At 48.2% G+C, this 23803-nt stretch overlaps 1 protein-coding gene across 1 annotated transcript in view; it reads left to right on the forward strand.

The window, feature by feature from the left end:
• Positions 1 to 23803, forward strand: part of GPR89B (G protein-coupled receptor 89B) — a 136586-nt gene that overhangs the window by 96769 nt on the left and 16014 nt on the right. Inside the window, exons 9-13 of the mRNA XM_040339054.1 lie at positions 11578 to 11687; positions 14757 to 14845; positions 16598 to 16690; positions 17821 to 17916; positions 19399 to 19488. Of these exons, the coding sequence (XP_040194988.1) occupies positions 11578 to 11687; positions 14757 to 14845; positions 16598 to 16690; positions 17821 to 17916; positions 19399 to 19488 (478 nt within the window). The remainder of the gene's footprint in view (positions 1 to 11577; positions 11688 to 14756; positions 14846 to 16597; positions 16691 to 17820; positions 17917 to 19398; positions 19489 to 23803) is intronic.

The raw sequence follows: 23803 nt of genomic DNA on the forward strand, positions 1-23803 counted from the left end.
AATTCTACGCCGTCGCAATCAAGTTACGTCGGTGGAGGAAGCCTATTTTTTAAGCGTATCTGCCTTTGAGAATCGGCGTAAGGAAACGCGGGCGCGGATTTCAAATTACGGCGGCGTATCTGGAGATACGCCGCCGTAAAAGGTGCGTGAATCTACACCAGTGTGGTTCTGTAATATAATTGTGCCAAATACCTTCGTTATAGCGCCACTCTGCGCTTCTGTGACCCGCCGGAGCTCTCGTCCCCGCAATTATATTACAGAAACACACACATTGTACATTATATACTACTGTAATAGAGTGGATTATAGGATTTTACAAGCATTTTAAACTAGGGCTTACTTGCGGGGTAGGGCTTATATTGCCACCTGCCTGGAAAATAACGCTAGGTCTTATTTTCGGGGTAGGTCTTATTTTCGGGGGAAACTCGGTAGCTGGTTGCCTATGGATTGAGCAGACTTTCCATCTTCACCCACTGATGTGTATCATATGCCCATCTATCTATCAATCCTTCTATTATTCATGTTTTATTAGAATGTCCATCTGTAGTCTGATATGATAGGAGTATTACTTGGTTGGACTGACAGGGGTACAGTGGGGGGAAAAAGCATTTGCTCCTCTGCTGATTTTGTACGTTTGCCCCACTGACAAAAAAATTATCGGTCTATAATTTTAACCGCTTGGCGTCCGCGCTATAGCCGAATGACGGCCACAGTGTGGACCCCAAATAACGGAAGGCCGTCAATGGACGTGCTCCTCGTGCGCCCTGTGATCACAGAGTCACTGGCCCGGCCCCTTACCATGTGATCAGCTGTCAGCCGAAGACAGCTGATCACATGATGTAAACAAAGGATCACTAGCTTGCCTTCAAGGGGCATCGGTCCAGAAGAGGAAGAGGCAATTCTGACTCATCTGTGCCCACATATACCGCATGCCAGTGCCCACGAGTGCCACCTATCAATGACCACCAGTGGTGCCAATTAGTGCCTCATCATTACCACCTAGCAGTGCTGCCTATCAGTGTAACCCATCAGTGCCCATCACTGCCACCCATCAGTGCCCATCACTGCCACCTATTAGTACCCATCACTGCCAGCTATCAGTGCCACCTATCAATGCCACCTATTAGTGCCACTTCTCAGTGCCCATCAGTGCCACCTATCAATGCCCTTCAGTGTCACCTCTCAGTGCCCATCAATGCAGCCCATCGGTGCCCATCAGTGAAGCTTATCAGTGCCACCTAGCAGTGCTGCCTATCAGTGTAACCTACCAGTGCCGATCAGTGCCCATCACTGCCACCTATCAGTACCCATCACTGCCAGCTATCAGTGCCACCTATCAATGCCACCTATTAGTGACACTTCTCAGTGCCACCTATCAATGCCCTTCAGTGTCACCTCTCAGTGCCCATCAGTGCAGCCCATCGGTGCCCATCAGTGAAGCCCATCTGTGCCCATCAGTGCAGCCTCATCAGCGTACATCAATGAAGGAGAAAAATTACCTGTTTGCAAAATTTAATTAAAAAAATATATATATTTTTTTAAATCGGTCTTTTAAAAAAAAAAATGTAACAAAAATTTAAAACCGCAGAGGTGATCAAATCCTACCAAAAGAAAGCTCTATTTGTGGGGAAAAAAATTATAAAAATGTCATTTGGGTACAACGTTGTATGACCGCGCAATTGTCAATTAAAATGCATCAGCGCTGAAAATTGGTCTGGGCAGGAGGGGGGTTTAAGTGCCCAGTAAGCAAATGGTTAATGGTCGGTTTATTTTATCAGTGAGAGAAAGAATAACAACAACAAAATCCAGAAAAACACATATTTTCTATGGGATTAAGGTCTGGAGACTGGCTAGGCCACTCCAGGACCTTAATGTGCTTCTTCTTGAACCACTGTTTTGTTGCCCTGGCTGTGTGTCTGGGTCATTGCCATGCTGGAATACCCATCCACCACCCATTTTCAATGCCCTGGCTGAGGGAAGGAGGTTCTCACCCAGGATTTCATGGTAGATGGCCCCGTCCATCGTCCCTTTGATGCAGTGAAGTTGTTCTGTCCCCTTAGCAGAAAAACACCCCCAAAGTATGTTTCCATCTCCATGTATGACGGTGGGGATGGTGTCCTCCATGTATGACGGTGGGGATGGTGTCCTCCATGTATGACGGCGAGGATGGTGTCCTCCATGTATGACGGGGGGGATGGTGTCCTCCATGTATGACGGTGGGGATGGTGTCCTCCATGTATGACGGTGGGGATGGTGTCCTCCATGTATGACGGTGGGGATGGTGTCCTCCATGTATGACGGTGGGGATGGTGTCCTCCATGTATGACGGTGGGGATGGTGTCCTCCATGTATGACGGTGGGGATGGTGTCCTCCATGTATGACGGTGGGGATGGTGTTCTCCATGTACGACGGTGAGGATGGTGTTCTCCATGTATGACGGTGGGGATGGTGTTCTCCATGTACGACGGTGAGGATGGTGTCCTCCATGTATGACGGCGAGGATGGTGTCCTCCATGTATGACGGGGGGGATGGTGTCCTCCATGTATGACGGTGGGGATGGTGTCCTCCATGTATGACGGTGGGGATGGTGTCCTCCATGTATGACGGTGGGGATGGTGTCCTCCATGTATGACGGTGGGGATGGTGTCCTCCATGTATGACGGTGGGGATGGTGTCCTCCATGTATGACGGTGGGGATGGTGTTCTCCATGTACGACGGTGAGGATGGTGTTCTCCATGTATGACGGTGGGGATGGTGTTCTCCATGTATGACGGTGGGGATGGTGTCCTCCATGTATGACGGCGAGGATGGTGTCCTCCATGTATGACGGGGGGGATGGTGTCCTCCATGTATGACGGTGGGGATGGTGTCCTCCATGTATGACGGTGGGGATGGTGTCCTCCATGTATGACGGTGGGGATGGTGTCCTCCATGTATGACTGTGGGGATGGTGTCCTCCATGTATGACGGTGGGGATGGTGTCCTCCATGTATGACGGTGGGGGATGGTGTCCTCCATGTATGACGGTGGGGATGGTGTCCTCCATGTATGACGGTGGGGATGGTGTCCTCCATGTATGACGGTGGGGATGGTGTTCTCCATGTACGACGGTGAGGATGGTGTTCTCCATGTATGACGGTGGGGATGGTGTTCTCCATGTACGACGGTGAGGATGGTGTCCTCCATGTATGACGGGGGGGATGGTGTCCTCCATGTACGACGGTGGGCATGGTGTCCTCCATGTACGACGGGGATGGTGTCCTCCATGTATGACGGGGGGGGGATGGTGTCCTCCATGTATGACGGTGGGGATGGTGTCCTCCATGTATGACGGTGGGGGATGGTGTCCTCCATGTATGACGGTGGGGATGGTGTCCTCCATGTATGACGGTGGGGATGGTGTCCTCCATGTATGACGGTGGGGGATGGTGTCCTCCATGTATGACGGGGGGATGGTGTTCTTGGGGTCATAGGCAGCATTCCTCCTCCTCCAAACACGGCGAGTTGATGCCAAAGAGATAGATTTTTGGTCTCATCTGACCCAGGGCTGGTGCAAGGTTTTTTGACACCCTAGGCGAAACCTAATTTTGCCGCCCCCCTTGGCTCCACCCCTGACCCCACCCCCTTTTCCCTGCCCATGTAAACCCATCCTTTTTAATGAAGCGCCCATAAAATGCAGCCCCACCAGCGCCCATCAATGCAGCCCCACCAGCGCCCATCAATGCAGCCCCACCAGCGCCCATCAATGCAGCCCCACCAGCGCCCATCAATGCAGCCCCACCAGCGCCCATCAATGCAGCCCCACCAGCGCCCATCAATGCAGCCCCACCAGCGCCCATCAATGCAGCCCCACCAGCGCCCATTAATGCAGCCCCACCAGCGCCCATCAATGCAGCCCTACCAGTGCCCATCAATGCAGCCCCACCAGCGCCCATCAATGAATCTTTGCTTACTTCCATTAATTTGGGAATCAGGACACAGTACTCCATCGCCACTGCGCCTCTGACACTATGTGCACATGGAGCGGCGGCTGTCCGCTGATGCTGAGACTTAGTCTGCAGAGAGAAGAGAGTAGGAACACCAGTTGTATGTTCTTTATACTAATACATTTTCTGAAGAGGTAGCCATGTAGATGTGTGTTTTCTTTTTTTTTATATATACCCAGATATTACCTTGTGAAAATAGCCATGACATCATCACTGTGCTGTACATTGCCTTTGCAGGGAGCAAAGCTGTGGGAGGGGCCCAGCAGGCTCCACCTACTACAAGCTTCCTGCAGAAAACTACAGAAGGGACGGAGACAAGACCAGTCACCCTGCACAGGGAGAGAGAGCAGCAGTGACCGGTCTTTATTACAGGAAGTTGATGGGAACATCGTAAATAGTGTTGTTTCTGGTTTTGCCGCTTTTGTATTTCTGGCAAACATCATGCTGTCAGTTAGCGTCCCACCTGCATTCACACCTGAGCGTTTTGTCGCCTGAAGCGCGACGTTCAAGTACGCTAGAGGGGAAAAAATACATTATTCCCTATGGAGATGGTTCACATCTGCACGCCAATACGCCTGACGCCGAACGCCTGAAGCTCAAACAAGTTCCGGACTCTTTTTTGTCGCGCGTATCGGGCGGTTTGGGCGTATTTGAGCGTTTCCATTTCCCATAGAAAGTAATCGAAAAACGCTCGATTCAAGCGACTAGCGACAACGAGCGTTTGCTACGGGCGTTTCGTCGCTTTAATCAATAGAACATTTCACCCAGGCAGAAGATTAAAAATATCTACCAGCATAGCAACAAGTGATGAAAAGATGATAATTTTTCCTATTGGCTAAAATAAAAAACGTTGAAGTACAAAAACGTCGGACGACGCTGTATGCAAACGCGCAAATAAGCATGAAGGCTGCATTCACACCTGAGCGTGGGTCGTTTTTTCGGGCGTTTTTTCCGGGCGTTTTGTCGCGCGTATTCATGCTTATTTGCGCGTTTGCATACAGCGTCGTCCGACGTTTTTGTACTTTGATGTTTTTTATTTTAGCCAATAGGAAAAATGATCATCTTTTCATCACTTGTTGCTATGTTGGGTGAAATGTTCTATTGATTAAAGCGACGAAACGCCCGTAGCAAACGCTCATTGTCGCGCTAGTCGCTTGAATCAAGCTTTTCCATTACTTTCTATGGGAAATGGAAACGCTCAAATACGCCCAAACCGCCCGATTCGCGCGACAAAAAAGGGTCCAGAACGTGTTTGAGCTTCAGGCGTATTGGAGTGGAGATGTGAACCATCTCCATAGGGAATAATGTATTTTGTCCCCTCTAGCGTATTTGAGCATCGCGCTTCAGGCGACAAAACGCTCAGGTGTGAATGCAGCCGAATACGCGCGACAAAACGCTAGAAAAAAAACGCACGAAAAAACGAATGAACGACTGACGCTCAGGTGTGAATGCAGCCTAAGGGCTTTCTCAGCATCTGTCGCCCCTTGATTCATGGCGGATTGCTTAAGGCTGTATTCACACCTGAGTCGCGCTAGTCGCTTGAATCGAGCGTTTCCATTACTTTCTATGGGAAATGGAAACGCTCAAATACGCCCAAACCGCCTGATACGCGCGACAAAAAAGGGTCCGGAACTTGTTTGAGCTTCAGGCATTCGGCGTCAGGCGTATCGGCGTGCAGATGTGAACCATCTCCATAGGGAATAATGTATTCTTTCCCCTCTAGCGTATTTGAGCCTCGCGCTTCAGGCGACAAAACGCTCAGGTGTGAATGCAGCCTAAGCCCCCGTTCACACCTAGGCGTATATACGCCTGTAGTGCGACGCCGCTGCAGCCCCGAGACGCCAGAGGGATGATTTAACATGCACCTCTATGGAGATGGTTCACATCTCCACGCCGAACGCCGTACGCCTGCCGCCTGAAAAAAAGTCCCGGACCTTTTTTTCAGGCGGCGTTCGGCATAGGAGATGTGTACCATCTCCATAGAGGGGGTGAAGGCTGCATTCACAATCGCGGCGTTTTGGGGACAAAACGCCACGATTTTGTACGCCGAGGTGTGAATGCAGCCTTACAGAGGGCAGTTGACAGGCATTGAGGACGGGATATATCCCCTCCTCACTGCCTTTTTTTAACCCAAACCATTGCGCCGCGCCTATTCCGGGGCGGTTGTGGCGTGGCCCCATCAGCGTCACTACTGCCTGCTGAATGCAACATGGGTTGAATTTTTGCTGCAGAATGTGTACAGACCAAAGCAGCTGCATATCTTTGTTTAGATGGGTGTTTTGGGGGGGGGGGGGGGGGTCTACCACCTGCTTGTACCACCCCCTGAGGCCCTGAGTGACTCCTGTGGGTAGTGTTGGCGCTGTGCCCCCATCCTACCTGCCAAGTGTCACTTACTAAGCTGCAGCTGCTGCTATTAATAATCCACCTATCGATTGTATCTCCTTGTTCTCTGCTTCCCTTTTCCATGATTGATGGCATTATACATTTCATTTCATTTTAATTTTTCCGCAATGTTTATCTCATTTATTTCAAGTTGGTTATATCGTTTTTAGGCAATATGCCAAACCGTAGTTCCTGTTTCCCACACTATGAAGCCGTTTAAAGGGACAGTCCACTCTAAAAAAAAAAAATGATGGGCTAGATTCAGGTAGGGGGACGTAGGTTTATGCGGGCGTAGCGTATCCTATTTACGCTACGCCTCCGCAACTTAGACGGGCAAGTGCAGTATTCACAAAGCACTTGCTCCGTAAGTTGCGGCAGCGTAGCGTAAATCTGCCGGCGTAAGCGCGACAAATTCAAATTGTCAGGAGGTGGGCGTGTTTTATGTAAATAAAACATGACCCCACGTAAATGACGTTTCTCACGAACGGCGCATGCGCCGGCCGTGAACGTATCCCAGTGCGCATGCTCCTTATCACGTCGCAAATAGTCAATGCTTTCTACGTGAACGTAATGTATGCAAAGCCCTATTCGCAAACGACGTAAAATTTTCAAAATTCGACGCGGGAACGACGTCCATACTTAACATTGGCTATGCCTCATATAGCAGGAGTAACGTTACGCCGGAAAAGGCCTTACGCAAACGACGTAAAAAAATCTGCCGGGCGCACGTACGTTTCTGAATTGGCGTATCCAGCTTATTTGCATATTCTACGCTGAATTCGATGGCAGCGCCACCTAGCGGCCAGCGTAAATATGTATCCTAAGATACGACGGCGTAAGAGACTTACACTGATCGGATCTTAGCCTAATTTCGGCGTATCTTGCTTTCTGAATACAGAAAGAAGATACGCCGGCGCAGATTTGAATTTACGCGGCGTATCTATAGATACGCCGGTGTAAATTCTTGGTGAATCTAGCCCAATGTATACACTATGCAGCCCAAGGATTGTGGACCATCACACCTACCTATACAGCCAAAAGTATGTGAACCCCTCTTAAAATGATTGAGTTCATGTGTTTCCAGTGAAGGGTTCTGTTAATACTACAACGTACAAAGACAATAGTATTTTTCCAACCTTGCGGTAGCCGTTTGGTGAAAGTCCTTTACTCTTCCTGCATGACTGTGCCCCTCTGTACAAAGCCAGATCCATAAAGACATGGTTTAACCACTTAAGGATTGCCTAACGCCGATATATGTCGGCAGAATGGCACGGCTGGGCACAGGCACGTACCTGTATGTGATTGTTAAATGCCCAGCTGTGAGTCGCGGGCGCACGGTCCGAAGCTCTGTGGCCGCGGGACTCGTGGACCCGCTCGCCGCTGGAGTCCCGCGATCGGTCCCCGGAGCTGAAGAACGGGGAGAGCCGTGTGTAAACACAGCTTCCCCATTCTTCACTGTGGCGCCGTCATCGATCGTGTGTTCCCTAATATAGGGAATCACAATCAATGACGTCACACCTACAGCCACACCCCCCTACAGTTAGAAACACAAATGAGGTCACACTTAACCCATTCAGCGCCCCCTTGTGGTTAACTCCCAAACTGCAATTGTTATTTTCACAGTAAACAATGCATTTTTTGCTGTGAAAATGACAATGGTCCCAAGAATGTGTCAAAATTGTCCGATGTGTCCGCCATAATGTCGCAGTCATGAAAAAAATCGCTGATTGCCGCCATTAGTAGTAAAACATTTTTTTTTATAAAAATGCAATAAAACTATCCCCTATTTTGTAAACTCTATAAATGTTGCGCAAACCAATCGATAAATGATTATTGCGATTTTTTTTTTTACCAAAAATAGGTAGAAGATTACGTATCGGCCTAAACTGAGGAAAATAATTTTTTTTTTATATATTTTTGGGGGATATTTATTATAGCAACAAGTAAAAAATATTGCATTTTTTTCAAAATTGTCGCTCTATTTTTGTTTATAGCGCAACAAATAAAAACAAAAACCACCAAAAGAAAGCTCTATTTGTGGGGAAAAAAGGACGCCAATTTTGTTTGGGAGCCACGTCGCGCAATTGTCAGTTAAAGCGACGCAGTGCCGAATCGCAAAAAGGGGCCAGGTCCTTTACCTGCATTTTGGTCCAGGTCTTAAGTAGTTAATGAGTTTGGTGTGGAGGAACTTGGGAGGCCTTCACAGAGCCCTGACTTCAACCCCACTGATCACCATCCATAAAGACATTGATGAGTTTGATGTGAAGGAACTTGGGAGGCCTTCACAGGGCCATGGCGTGAACCCTACTGAACACCATCTATAAAGACCTGGTTTAATGAGTTTGGTGTGTAGGGACTTGGGTGCCCTTTACAGAGCCATGGCCTCAACCCTACTGGTCACCATCCATAAAGACATGGATTGATGAGTTTCGTGTGGAGGAACTTGGGTGACCTTCATGGAGCCCTGACCTCAACCCTACTGACCACTATCTATAAAGACATGGTTTGAGGAGTTTGGTATTGAGGAACTTGGGTGGCCTTCACAGAGCCCCGACCTCAACACTACTAATCACCATTCATAAAGACATGGGCCCAGATTCACATACAAACGCCTATCTTTAGGCGGGCGTAGCGTATCTCAGATACACTACGCCGCCGTAACTTAGAGCGCCATGTCCTGTATTCAGAAACAACTTGCGCTCTAAGTTACGGTGGCGTAGTGTATCTGACACGGCGTAAGCCCGCCTAATTCTAACTAGTCTGTTAGGGGGCGTGTTGTATGTAAATGTGTTGTGACCTCACCTAAATGACGCTTTTTACGAACCGCGCATGCACAGTATCACGTCGAAAGTAAATTACGCCCACTCAATGCTTAGTCGACGTGAACGTAACCTACGCACAGCCCCATTCACGGACGACTTACGCAAACAACGTAAAATATGACGGCTGTTCGTACGTTTCCGACGTCCATACCTAACATGACTTACCCCTGCTTTATGAGGGGTAACTTTACGCCGTACCGACGCCTTACGTAAACGACGTATCTTGATACGCCGGGCACGCGTACGTTTGTGAATCGGCGTATCTAGCTAATTAGCATATTCAACGCGGAAATATACGGAAGCACCACCTTGCGACCAGCGTAAATATGCACTTTAAGATACGACGGCGTAGGAGACTTACGCCGCTCGTATCGAGGCAACTGTGAGGCGTATCTGATTCTATGAATCGGGCGCCGAGTTGCGACGGCCCGCACTCAGAGTTACGACGGCGTATCTCGAGATACACCGTCGTAACTCCTTTGTGAATCCGGCGCCATGGTTTGGTTTGGAGGAACTTGAGTGACATTCACAGAGCCCTGATCTCAACCCTACTGATCACCATCCATAAAGACCTGGTTTGATGAATTTGTTATGGAGGAACTCCAGTGGCCTGCACATAGCCCAGACATCAACCCGAATAAACACTTTGGGTTGAATTGGAACTCCAGTTGTGGATTTAATCTTCTCTTACAACATCAGACTATACCTGACCTCACAAATATTTCACTGAATGGACACACATCCTCACACTTCAAAGACACCATTCAGAATCTTGTGGAAAGAGTGGAATCAGTTAAAAACAAAACAAAAGAAGGGTTACTCCATATTACAGTCCATGGATTTGGAATAGGATGTCCAACAAGCTCATAGAGGTGTTATGGTCAGGTGTTCACATATTGTTGGCCATTCAGTGTAGGTACTGTATAGTGTTTTTAATGACCTGCTGGTTTCCTGTGTCTCTTGGGGTCTCCATTTCTGAGATCTCTCTCTCTCATGGTTTCTGACTCTTCAGAAGTTTTGGAAGTTTTATGTGCTCTCCAGTATAGGATGGTACTACTTTCTCATAATGGGCACAGCATGTGTAAAGACCTGGAAATAAGACTTTCTTGCTGAGTCAACGGGTTGAAGAAAAGGAAATCACTTGATTGCCCCATCAGTGTCGATGGGGGAATCCCTCTCGCTGCACTATTGTGTTCTGACAGCGGGAAGTTTTCAGTTTCGGATACAATGATCACTGCTGATGGCTATGATCGCAGATAGTGATTGCATGAGAAAAACCTGACAGGCTGGGTGTATTGAAGTCAATCGATAGATTGAAGCCCGACGCCCAACGATATTGCAGCCTGAAATCCGTCGTATCTTAGTTGCATATTTACGCTGGCCGCTAGGTGGTGCTTCCGTAGATTTACGCATTTTTTTACGTAAGGCTTTTTCCGGCGTAAAGTTACCCCTGCTATATGAGGCGTACGCAATGTTAAGTATGGACGTTTTACGTCGTTTGCGTAAGTCGTTCGCGAATAGGGCTGTGCGTAAGTTACGTTCACGTCTAAAGCATTGACGATTTGCGGCGTAATTTGGAGCATGTGCACTGGGATTCTTTCACGGACGGTTCGTAAAAAACGTCAAATACGTGGGGTCACGATTAGTTGGCATAGAACACGCCCCCAACCAGCCTCTTTTGAATTAGGCGGGCTTACGCCGCCCGATATACGCTACGCCGCCGTAACTAAAGGCGTAACTTCTTTGTGAATACAGTACTCGCCTTTCTAAGTTACGGCGGCGTAGCAATTCTGAGATACGCTACGCCCGCCTAAAGATAGGCGCAGGTACGTGGATCTGGCCCAGGGTCTGCAGGTGAGTCATCTGTACACAACAATAGGGCAGAGCTGGGCATCATTAGTAGCAGCACTTCACACTGAGATATCAGGACACAGGACTAAAAATTCAAGGGAATTTAAGCTGGGATAGTTGCAAAGTATGAGACAGCTGCTTTGGGACCCACAACAATGACAGGGCCCAGGGCAGCTTCCCCTTTTACCCTGCCTTAAAGACGGCCCTGGTTCAGAGACCACTGTTTCCACACAGAGCAAGGGCCTTTCTTTACAGTATGCATATATCAGGGAACAGGATTTTCTTCTCAGGTCATGGCTGCTTTCAAAAGAAAACAAAATATAAGAGTGCACACCTTTTGTTTTGACCCTGGAATATATCCAGAAGACACTCAACTTTTTCAGGAATGTTAGTCTTCCAAAATGGTGTAGAGGGTGGGTGTGTGACCAGTGTACCTGCAGACGGTACTCGTGGACTTTTTTGAACACCATAGAATCAATGTGACAGAGGCTGTCAATTTATTTTTTATATGAGAATGTTTTCTGTCTTTATAGGATAGCAACGGTACGAAGGAATATGTTCCAGAAGGGGGAGGAGCAAAGCCGCCCTGGTGGATTCTGGGGGATGATAAAGAGTGTCACGTCTTCAGCTCCTGGCAGTGAAAGTATCCTAAGCTGCTCTTCGTCTGTCTGATTGTATCTGGGAGGTGGCCAAGACCTCTAATATATTGCAACAATAATGGAAATCCTGTAAAGTAAACCTATCACTAGGGTAAAATAATTAAACTATGACCACCATATAAAGAAAAAGAAAAAAAGAGAGATGTTTAACCAGTTAAGCCCCGGACCAATATGCAGCCTAAAGACCCAAGGTGTTTTTACAGTTCGGGACTGCGTCGCTTTAACAGACAATTGCGCGGTCGTGCGACGTGGCTCCCAAACAAAATTGGCGTCCTTTTTCCCCCCACAAATAGAGCTTTATTTTGGTGGTATTTGATCACATCTGCGGTTTTTAGTTTTTGCGCTATAAACAAAAATAGAGCGACAATTTTGAAAAAAATGCAATATTTTTTACTTTTTGCTGTAATAAATATCCCCCAAAAACATATATAAAAACATTTTTTTTCCTCAGTTTAGGCCGATACGTATTCTTCTACCTATTTTTAGTAAAAAAAATCGCAATAAGCGTTTATCGATTGGTTTGCGCAAAATTTATAGCGTTTACAAAATAGGGGATGGTTTTATTGCATTTTTATTAATTTTTTTTTTTTTACTACTAATGGCGGCGATCAGCAATTTTTTTCGTGACTGCGACATTATGGCGGACACTTCGGACAATTTTGACACATTTTTGGGACCATTGTCATTTTCACAGCAAAAAATGCATTTAAATTGCATTCTTTATTGTGAAAATGACAGTTGCAGTTTGGGAGTTAACCACAGGGGGCGCTGTAGGAGTTAGGGTGCACCTAGTATGTGTTTACAACTGTAGGGGGTTGTGGCTGTAGGAATGACATCATCGATCGGGTCTTCCCTATAAAGGGAATCACCCGATCGATGCGCCGCCATAGTGAAGGACGGGGAAGCCGTGTTTACACACGGCTCTCCTCGTTCTTCAGCTCCGGGGAGCGATCGCGACGGAGCGGCTATAAACAAATAGCCGCGCCGTGGTCCCGGATCGCTCCCCGAGCGGACCCGACCTCCGCATGTAGCGGGGGGGGTCCCGATCGGACCCCCCACCCGCTAATAGGCAAGGACGTACCTGTACGCCCATGTGCCTGTACGTGCCATATTGTGGACGTATATGTACATGCGGGGGTCGGGAACTGGTTAAAGTAACCCTGTTGGGGTAGCAAAAAGTTAAAAAATAAAAAAAATGATGGCCAGAGATTGCTAACATACTAGAGGAAATGATGGTCAGAGACTGGGGACATATTAGAGGAGATGATGGCCAGAGACTGGGGACCATGGGCGTCCACTGAACTTTTTTCAGGGGGGGGGGGCATCATTTTAAGGTCATCCATGCTTGGTCCCTTTTTGACAATGTCATGAAGGGGAGGGGCCTAGTCATTATCACATAAAGCAAAGGCATGCAAAGGTTTGAGAAACCTTATGCAACTATCAAGCAACTAGCAACTTTGAATAACAATATCATAAAAAATGGAGCCCCCCCCCCCCAAGGAAATAACAACCCCCAGGATCAGTGCCAGTTTCTGCAATAACAATCTCCAGCTTTGCTGTCAGACCTGGTGAAACCGCAACAGTGATCTCTCTGGCTGGACGTTCACTCACTCTGGTTGGTGCGGGTACAGCTTGACTCCCTCTTTGGTTGGTGCGGGTACAGCGTGGCTCTCTGGTTGGTGCGGGTAAAGCGTGGCTCTCTGGTTGGTGCGGGTACAGCGTGGCTCTCTGGTTGGTGCGGGTACAGCGTGGCTCTCTGGTTGGTGCGGGTACAGCATGGCTCTCTGGTTGGTGCGGGTACAGCGTGGCTCTCTGGTTGGTGCGGGTACAGCGTGGCTCTCTGGTTGGTGCGGGTACAGCGTGGCTCTCTGGTTGGTGCGGGTACAGCGTGGCTCTCTGGTTGTGCGGGCACACTGTGGCTCTCTCTCTGGCTTCCCCCAGCATGAGCACAGTATTCTCTTTTTTCCTCTTGTAACCCCCCCAGCAGAGTGCTTTCAAGCTGGGGCCGCCACTCTTAAGGGACTACATTTCCCATGATGCCCCTAGTCCCCAGAATCTTCTGATTGGCCCTCTGCTGTAGCCAATCATGGCGAGGAAAGCAGGAAGCAAGGCGGCAGCACGGAAAATCCAATTAGAGCCGCTCTCTCTTCTAGCTCCAGCTGACAGAGAGGAGGAGGGGGGCGATCGGTGGAGATATACAGTACAGCCAGCCCGCAGCTCTCCTCTTCTTGTCACAGCACCGCTGCTCCATTTACCAGAGAACTCAGCAGCGGCGCTGTGACAGGGAGACGAGAGCCGCGGGCTGGCTGTACTGTATATCTCCACCGATCGCCCCCCTCCTCCTCTTTGTCAGCTGGAGCTAGAAGAAAGAGAGAGCGGCTCTAATTGGATTCGCTGTGCCGCTGCCTTGCTTCCTGACCGCTGTTTTTCTCCCCGAGGATCATGGCACTGGTTTCTAGGGGGGGGCAAGCGCCCTCCCTTGCCCTATGTAGCGGACGCCCATGCTGGGGACATCCTAGAAGAATGAAGGCCAGAGATTGCTAACATACTAGAGGAAATGATGGTCAGAGACTGTGCACTTACTAAAAGAATGATGGTCATAGAGTGCAGACATACTAGCAGAATGATGGTCATAGAGTGCAGACATACTAGCAGAATGATGGTCATAGAGTGCAGACATACTAGCAGAATGATGGTCATAGAGTGCAGACATACTAGCAGAATGATGGTCAGAGCCTGGGTACATTCTACAGATTTGGATACATGAAGCTTGTAAAGATCGCTGCTATTACCCCTTTACAAATAATTGATCCCATAACTTACTGCTAGGCTCCAAGGGCCACACAGCAAGTAGAAAAGGAGGGTTCCATGTGGCCCTTGGGCTGTAGGTTGGACTCCATTGATCTAAGCTAACCTAAATGGTTACTAGATTGAACTTGCTCTGGAAAGTGGCAGTTGGAGAGTGAATGTTTGGATCTTGTTGATTGCTGGAGGACAAATGCGAAAGTTCCCGAGTCCTGTAGTGTTGCTGCTTCCTTAACTCTTATCCATAGACCTCTCTCAGATCCAACAGGAGGTGGACGCTCTGGAGGAACTGAGCCGGCAACTCTTTTTGGAGACTGTGGACCTTTATGCCACCAAGGTAAGAAGATCCCTGAGAAGCGTGCCAACACAGGAACAATCCAATTATATCCAACATCTTTGTTGTACTATTGTGGAACACCCGATAAAATGGAAGCCCTTTACATTCCAACAACATGTCCCTTTCCCGTCTGTTATAAAGTAAAGCCAAACTTTACCCAAAAAGGTTTTTAAAGTTTTGCACAGAGGTGGTAAGATTTAGAACTTATAGGGGAGTTCCAGCCATTTGTATGTTTATTAAAAGTCAGCAGCAACAAAAAGTGTAGCTGCTGGCTTTTAATAAACAGACACTTACCTGCTCCAGCGCTCCAGCGACGCGCCGGCCGTGGCTCCGCTCCTCTCCCCCCCTCCCCGGCCGGCGTCTTCATTCTCAGTGTGGGCACCCGGCCGTGACAGCTTTCGGCTTCACGGCCGGGCACCCACTGCGCATGCGCGAGCGGCGCCGCGCCGTGTAATTGGCCAGGAGATCGCCTAGGACCTGTGACATGTCCTAGGCGATCGCCTACAGCAGCCCCTTCCTGAAGGCGATTAAGCTTAGTCGCCTACAGGAAGGAGGAAGTGGGACAGGAAGTCCCACTCTTGCTGAAGCCCCCACTCCCCCCCAAAAAAAATTACATGCCAAATGTGGCATGTAAGGGGGAGAGGAGTGGATTAAGAGGAAGTTCCAAATTTGGGTGGAACTCCTCTTTAAGTAAGGTTTTTATTGCTACTGGACCCCCATTAAGGAGATTTGCCCCTGCTTCCTGTCCCAATGACAGGGTATCACACGTGACCTCCCGGGACAGGAAGTGATGGGATATCTCTCTTATAGGGACAGAGAGAGCAACAACAGCATGTTTACTTAAAAGGGTGACATACGGTTAGAAGATCTGGGGTTTTTATTGCTCTCTGTGTCTTCATGTCCCCTCTTATTTCCTGTACTGGTGCCTTAGAGACAGGAAGTGAGGATTAATCTCCCCAAGGAGAATACAGGAAGCAATAACATCTCCCCCACTGTAATATCCACAGACATCTCCCCCCACTGTAATATCTACAGACATCTCCCCCCACTGTAATATCCACAGACATCTCCCCACTGTAATATCCACAGACATCTCCCCCACTGTAATATCCACAGACATCTCCCCACTGTAATATCTACAGACATCTCCCCCCACTGTAATATCCACAGATATCTCCCCCACTGTAATATCCACACACATCTCACCACTGTAATATCCACAGACCTCTCCCCCACTGTAATATCCACACACATCTCACCACTGTAATATCCACAGACATCTCCCCACTGTAATATCCACACACATCTCCCCCACTGTAATATCCACAGACATCTCCTCCACTGTATTATCCACAGACATCTCCCCCACTGTAATATCCACATCTCCCCCACTGTAATATCCACAGACATCTCCCCCACTGTAATATCCACAGACATCTCTCCCACTGTAATATCCACAGACATCTCCCCCACTGTAATATCCACAGACATCTCTCCCACGGATCACGGATCATTTACGATCCGTTGCACCACAAAGAATTTTGATCAATCAAAAAAATTTACGATTAATCAAGGAATTAATCTTTAATTTCCACAGCCCTAGAATAAATGTCTTTAAAAATAGGCAAACCCCAGAGGCCTATTGTGTAACCTCATCTGTCATCCCGTACCCATGTGATATCTGGCTCTGTTCTGGTTTGGAGGATGTCCTGGAGGTCTCTTCATGTGTATTCTTTCATGTCTCTGTTCTAGGAGAGAATCGAATATTCTAAAACCTTCCAAGGCAAATACTTCAATTTCCTGGGTTACTTTTTCTCTATTTACTGCGTTTGGAAGATATTTATGGTAAGTGGATTCGGTCAGTGTTGTCCTTCATGTAACATCGCCTGAACTGTTTTTATCCTCTTTTGAATCAAACTATTGATGCAAAGCCTATTTTTTGCTTTATATAGATTTTCATATTTGAAGATAGCCATATCAGTCCTCATAAATGTGTGCGGCTTCTAATGAGAGATGATGCTTACCAGTCCCACCCCTGATGACTCCGATCTTTGTGTGCTTGCAAAATTATACCTTCTGAGGAATCTTCAGCCACCTTGTCTGGAAGTGTTGCCCGCATTCTCCACCACTAGCTGTGGTTGCCCCTCACTGGCTACTATATCACTTTGGCTCCACAGAGGACACAACAGTGACATAGTAGGAGATGCAAGCAACAGACACAACAAGTGTTGGATGCTGAAGATTGTTCAGCCTTTGGAGCTCTGCAAGAGAGTGAAAAGTAGAGTCACTGGGGGCAGGACTGGTAAGTATCCTAATGCCACGTACACACGATCGGACATTCCAACAACAAAACCATTGATTTTTTTCCGACAGATGTTCACTCAAACTTGTCTTGCATACACACGGTCACACAAATGTTGACGGAAATTGCGAACGTCAAGAACACGGTGACGAACAACACTACGACGAGCCGAGAAAAGTGAAGTTCAATGATTCCGAGCATGCGTCGAATTGATTCCAAGCATGCATAGAATTGTTGTGCATTGAATTGTGTACACACGGTCGGATTCTCCGACAACAACTTGTTGTTCAAAAATTTGAGAACCAGCGCTCAAATTTTTTTTGTCGGAAATTCCGACAGCAAATGTACACACGGTCGGATTTTCCGACAACAAGCTCACATTGAACATTTGTTGTCGGAAATTCCGACTGTCTGTACACGGCATTACTTTTCTCTTTTTACCAGCAAATTTAGATTCTGTACCATTCAAAGCATGTAATCTATTTACTGGATAGCATGCGTTTTATGGAGCCTGTGATTACCTTCCATAGCCTCACTCCACTTGTTCTTGAAAGTTATCATTCACAGACCCAGCGAGCATTATCTTGTGTCTTTGGGTCACCTAAGCTTTGCATCAAGCCCTTCCTGGATTTGCTCTTCGTAAAATTCTGTCCTTTTCTTCATGCAATTGCAGGCTACAATCAACATCGTATTTGACAGAGTTGGCAAGACTGACCCTGTGACCAGAGGGATCGAGATTACTGTGAACTACCTGGGCATTCAATTTGATGTAAGATGTTTTCTTGTCTTTAAACAGTAAATGCCCCCAAAGACTTAAGAAAGGTGGCCTGATATGCATGTGTGTAATCCCACTACCTTTAGGTAGCAGGATTGGTCAGCAGCTCCAACATTCACGCTCATGTGGATGTAGGGTTCTGCTTCATGTCTTAAAGGGGAACTAAACGCTCCTATAATTTACAGCCAAGGAAGCTGCCATCTTAGCCTCTGTTTGATCTGCAGTTGACATTTTATGGCTTGATGGTTTAATTGAGAGAATAAGCAGTTGTGACGGTTATCATTCACAGCATGCCATGAAAAAGTATAGTGGAACCTCGGATTGCGAGTAACGCGGATAACGAGCGATACGCAATACGAGCGCTGTATTTTAAAAAATCCTGATTTGGCTTATGAGTGCTGTCTCACAAAACAAGCAGGATTCAAGCCAAAGCGGTGTGCAATACCGCGTTTGGCCTGAGGTGAGGGGGGGGGCGCGCCGGAGCCGATCAGTGCAGTTCGGAAATGCTCGGAAAATCACAGAAATACTGCGTTCCCGAGCCTTTCCGAGGTTTGTACAGTTCAGCCAAGATGTCCTTGGCCCTTTTCAGGTGTTTCTGAGGCTCTCCGGCACCCCCCACCTCTGGCCACATGCGGTATTGCATGCCATTGAAGTCAATGCGGAACAAATTATTTTTGTTTCCATTGACTTCAATGGGGAAACTTGCTTTGATATGTGAGTACTTTGGATTACGAGCATTCTCCTGGAACGGATTATTCATGGGTTGATTCCAGTTTAAGATGGCCAATAACATCTTTAGGTTGTCAGGTCACCTGTGGCCAGGTGACAAGTGCACCCCGTTGGGGTCAGGGATGCACCACAGGGTAGTGAACCCTATAGCCGACTGCTGCGATCAGAGAGGAAGCGTGAGCCCAAGATTCCCCAGGGCACAGAGTCTAAGACCCAGCTTTGTGTTCACCAGAGCCTCTGGTGGTGAGGATGGCCTTCGCTGCAGCTGGATCTAGGTCGCGACCCCTGGGGTCCCCAAGGTCACGCTCTGCAGGGAGCGAGGGGAAGCAGCAACCAGGACAAGCGATAGTGATGGGTAAGCCGAGGTCGGGGCAACAGGCAGACAAGGGTAATCAAGGAATAGGCCAAGGGTCAGGGAAAGAGGCAAACAGGAGAAGTCAGAGATGAGCCAAGGTCGGTACACAGGAAGGTAAACGTAACACCCTGCAGACAGGAACAAGCTACAAACAAAGGTTGAACAGCAACGCAGACTAGCAGTGCAGTGGTTAATATAGGCTTCCTGGGATGGCCTGGGGTGGAGCCATCCAGGGAGGAAGGTGATAAAAGACAGCCAGGAAGAGGGTCAGGCCTCTAATGAACACATGGAGACAGGTAAACTGCCAAACTTTATTGCATATCCATGACATAGGTGCTATTTAACTGAATTCATTATATACTTTATCTGTTTTTTGTTCTTGTCTTGCTCAGGTGAAGTTCTGGTCCCAACACATTTCCTTCATTTTGGTGGGAATCATCATTGTCACCTCAATCAGAGGGCTTCTTATCACACTCACCAAGGTACCGCTATAGGCTGTATGCCTCCCATAATGTATCTTCTATTGGGAAATATGAGGAAATTGGGGGGGGGGGGGGGGTCAGTGAAAAGTTCCATAGTCATGTAAAAGGAAGGTAGATCTGCTGATTGACCCACATTTTAGAGGTGGTGTGTCGGTGTTAATTATATTTCATATTGACTGTGTTGATTATACAGTGCCTTGAAAAAGTATTCATACCCCTTGAAATTTCGCACATTTGTCATGTTACAGCCAAAAACGTAAATGTTTTTTATGTGATGGACCAACACAAAGCGTTTTTCATGCGGTACAGCGCTAATAATAGCGCTGCTATACCGCCAGAAAAAATGGTGCCCTGCAGGCTTCAATGTGAAAGCCTGAAGGCTTTCACACTGAAGCGGTGCGCTAGCAGGACCGCTCCAAAAGTCCTGCTAGCCGCATCTTTGGAGCGGTATAAGAGCGGGGTGTTTACCGCTCCTATACCGCGCCTTCCCATTGAAATCAATGGGAAACCGCAGTAATACCGCCCGCAATGCGCCTCTGCAGAGGTGCATTGTGGGCGGTATTAACCCTTTTTGGGCCACTAGCGGGGGTTAAAACCGCACCGCTAGCGCCCGAATATCGCGGTAAATACGGCGGTATAGCGGCGCTAAAAATAGCGCTGCTATACCGTCACCGCACCTCCACTGCCCAATGTGAAAGGGGCCTAATGCTCCCTAATTCAAGTTATTACAATACTATTTTGATAGATTAACCACTTCAATACCTTCCCGCTCAGACCAATTTTCAGCTTTCAGCGCTGTTGCACTTTGAATTTCAATTGCGCGGTTATGCTACACTGTACCCAAACTAAATTTTTATCATTTTGTTCCCACAAATAGAGCTTTTTTTATTTGATCACCTCTGGGGTTTTTATTTTCTGCTTAAAAAATAAAAATATTACCGATTTTTTTTGTTTTAGTTATAAAACATTGTAAATAAGTACATTTTCTCCTTCACTGATGGGCACCGATGAGGTGGCACTGATGATGTACACTAATATGCGACACGGATGGGCACTGATAGGCGGCATGGATGGGCACTGATAGGCGGCATGGATGGGCACTGATGTACTGTAATGTGTTGTACTAATGGATGCCAATCAATGCCAAACAATAATGCCTGCCAATCAGTGATGCCCATTGTGGACACTGGCATCCATTATGGGCACTGATTGGCATCCATTATTCATTTCTGATTGGCATCCCTGATGGTCTAGGGTGGCATACCTGTGGGGGGCATCCCTGGTGGTCTGGTGGCATCCCTGGTGGACATCCTCAGGGGGCTGCGCTGATAATCGATCAGCACAAACCCCCATGTCAGAGGAGCAGCCGATCACCGGCTTTTCCTGTTTACATTGTGATCAGCCGTGATTGGACACGGCTGATCACGTGGTAAAGAGTCTCCGTCAGAAAATCTTTACCTAAATCGGTTTGGCTGGGTGTCAGACTGACACCCCGCAACAACGATCGCCGCGATGCGCGCCCCGGCTCAATATCCTGATGACGTCCAGTCAGGGTATTGAAACCACTTTGCCGACGTCATTTTGCTATATGGCGGGCGGCAAGTGGTTAACATAGAGGGCGTAAACCAGGGGTAGATGGGAGAAGTCAATGATCACTGGGCACAGTGTCTCCTCCTCACACCTGATCGAAACCTCTAATTGTCGTACTACCATATCGCAATCGCGTGCATTGCACGGCAATCATGGCTTTAAAATCAGGTGGTGAGGAGACAACATATCGCCTCCTCACCACCTGTCAAACACACTCCGATCACTTTCCAGAGGAGCAGCAGTGTCTGCTTCATGTGTGAATGAGCTTTTAGTTGCATTCAGCAGCGGCACCCTTAGGACTCATTCACACAAAGTTTGGGGGTGGTAAAACCCTGCAGTTGAGTTTTGCGCATTTACCGCCTTCAGTCCCTACCCCCAATTAGCTGCCGAGGTGTACACATGCTGCAGCAGGGATTAAGCGCATTGTTACTTTTGGTGAGTGCTAGCGCCTGCCAATCACAACCCATTCAACTCTGCAAGTGCCCTGCAACTGCATGCTTCTGCGGGGTCCAAGGGGTTAAAGCAGGTGATGAGAAAGCAACACAATGCTGCCTGCTTTAACCCCCTGTTCGCTGTACTGCACAATGTTGCAGGGCATTTGAGAACAGCCTCATTCACTTGAATGGGTCATGCTTAGCAAGTGCTACACCCACCAACCATAACTCCTGCTGCGCCTTGACATGTGTACACTCCTGGCCACTGCAGCTAAAGGAGGTGCAGTTGGGGCAGGGGTGGTAAATACACATCTTCACTATGGAGATTTACCCTCCAAAGTACCTGAGGCCCCGTACACACCATAGAATCTATCCGCAGATAAATCCCATCGAATGGGTTTCAGCGGATAGATTCTATGGTGTGTACACTCCGGCGGATATTTATCCGCGGATATTTCCGAATTCCAGCAGATAAATATTTGTCGACATGCACAGAATATCTATCTGCTGGAATCGGATCCCACGGATGGATCCGCTCGTCTGTACAGACTCACCGGATCCATCCGTCCAAAGGGATTCCCCGCACGCGTCGTAATGATTTGACGCATGCGTGGAATTCCTTATATGACAGCGTCGCGCCCGTCGCCGCGTCATAATCGCGGCGACGGCGCGACACGTCATCGCCAGAGGATTTCGGCGCGGATTTCAATGCGATGGTGTGTACACGCCATCGCATAGAAATCTGCTGAAATCCTCGAGAGGATTTATCCGCGGATACGGTCCGCTGGACCGTATCCGCGGATAAATCCTCTCGTGTGTATGGGGCCTAAATGTTCTGAGTCCCATATAAGGCTACTTTCACACTGATGTGCTGCAGTTTACCTTCACCGCGGGTGCAGCGCAGCGCAACAGTTCTTGCATTTAGAAAGTGCACCAAACCTGCAGGATATAATAGAAGTCTATGGCTAAGCTCAGCAAACCCCCAGGAAAGCTACAGGTACACTGAACTGCACCCTCAGTGTGGGTAAACCGCAGCTCATCAATGTGAAAGCAGATCTATACTATAATGCCCAGTGTATTGCTTCACACTGACCTGGGCCCAGATTCACGTAGATCCTGCGGCGGCGGCGCGTAAGCCATTTACACTACGCCGCCCCAACTTACAGGAGCAAGTGCTGTATTCTCCAAGCACTTGCTCCGTAGTTTGGGGCGGCGTAGTGTAATTGGCCCGGCGTATCCCCGCGTAATTCCAAGGGGGCGGCTTGTATTTAAATTAAGCGCGCCCCCGTTTCGATCGAACTGCGCATGGGCCGGGCTAAAAATTGCCCAGTGCGCATGCTCCAGTTCTCAACGGAAAACGTCAATGACGCCGACGTGTGGGTCATTGACGTAAAGTCGTATTCAAGAACGACTTAGTAAAACGATGTACCCGACGGGAAAAGACGACGCGGACCCGACGCCATACTTAACATGGCATACGTGGGACTGGCGTAAGGTTACCCCTCATATAGCAGGGGTAACCTTACGCTTATGCAAACGACGTTAGCGACGGTTACGCAACGCGATTTAGTTCAGGAATCGGCGTATCAGGCTCATTTGCATAAACAAATGAGACCTGAACGTAAACGCCACCTAGCGGCCGGCGGCGAATTACATTTAAGATCCGACAGTGTAAGTGACTTACACTAGTCGGATCCTAGCCTAAATCCGGCGTATCTTGTTTTGTGAATACAAAATAATGATACGCCGGCGGGAAATTCGATTTACGCCGGTGTATCAGTAGATACACCGGCGTAACTTGTTTGAGAATATGGCCCCTGAAGATCTCCTCTTTCCTGCTGCTGGCACCACTCTGGAGACCACTAGCTGGTATAAGAGGTGGAGTGCAATTGGTATCACTCTGCATAGGACAGGAGCCAGCACCAGGGCCGCTACAGCTTCAGGCATGGTAGGGGGGGGGGGGGGTGCTTGGGGAGCTGACATAAAAATAAAAATAAAAAAGGGGGGTTCCGGCCGGGCCCCTGTGGACCATTGGGCCCCTTACAGGTGTACTGCCTGTACCCTCCTGATGGCGGCCCTGGCAAGCAATCAGAGGAGGGCATCGGCTTATGCATCTCTTGCTCCCTACTACAGCTCCAACATTACAAGTAGCCCCTTTGCATTGCACTCTGATTGATACTCTGGGATGGCGGGTCAGCAAACCAAGACGGTGATCTACCAGTCATCTGGCCGCCATCTACTGGTTGCTGATCCTCTGCATAGACCAGGTGCAGTAAATTAGAAACTTTGAA

Source organism: Rana temporaria, chromosome 2, assembly GCF_905171775.1.
Source record: "Rana temporaria chromosome 2, aRanTem1.1, whole genome shotgun sequence".
NCBI classification, from domain to species: Eukaryota; Metazoa; Chordata; class Amphibia; order Anura; family Ranidae; genus Rana; species Rana temporaria.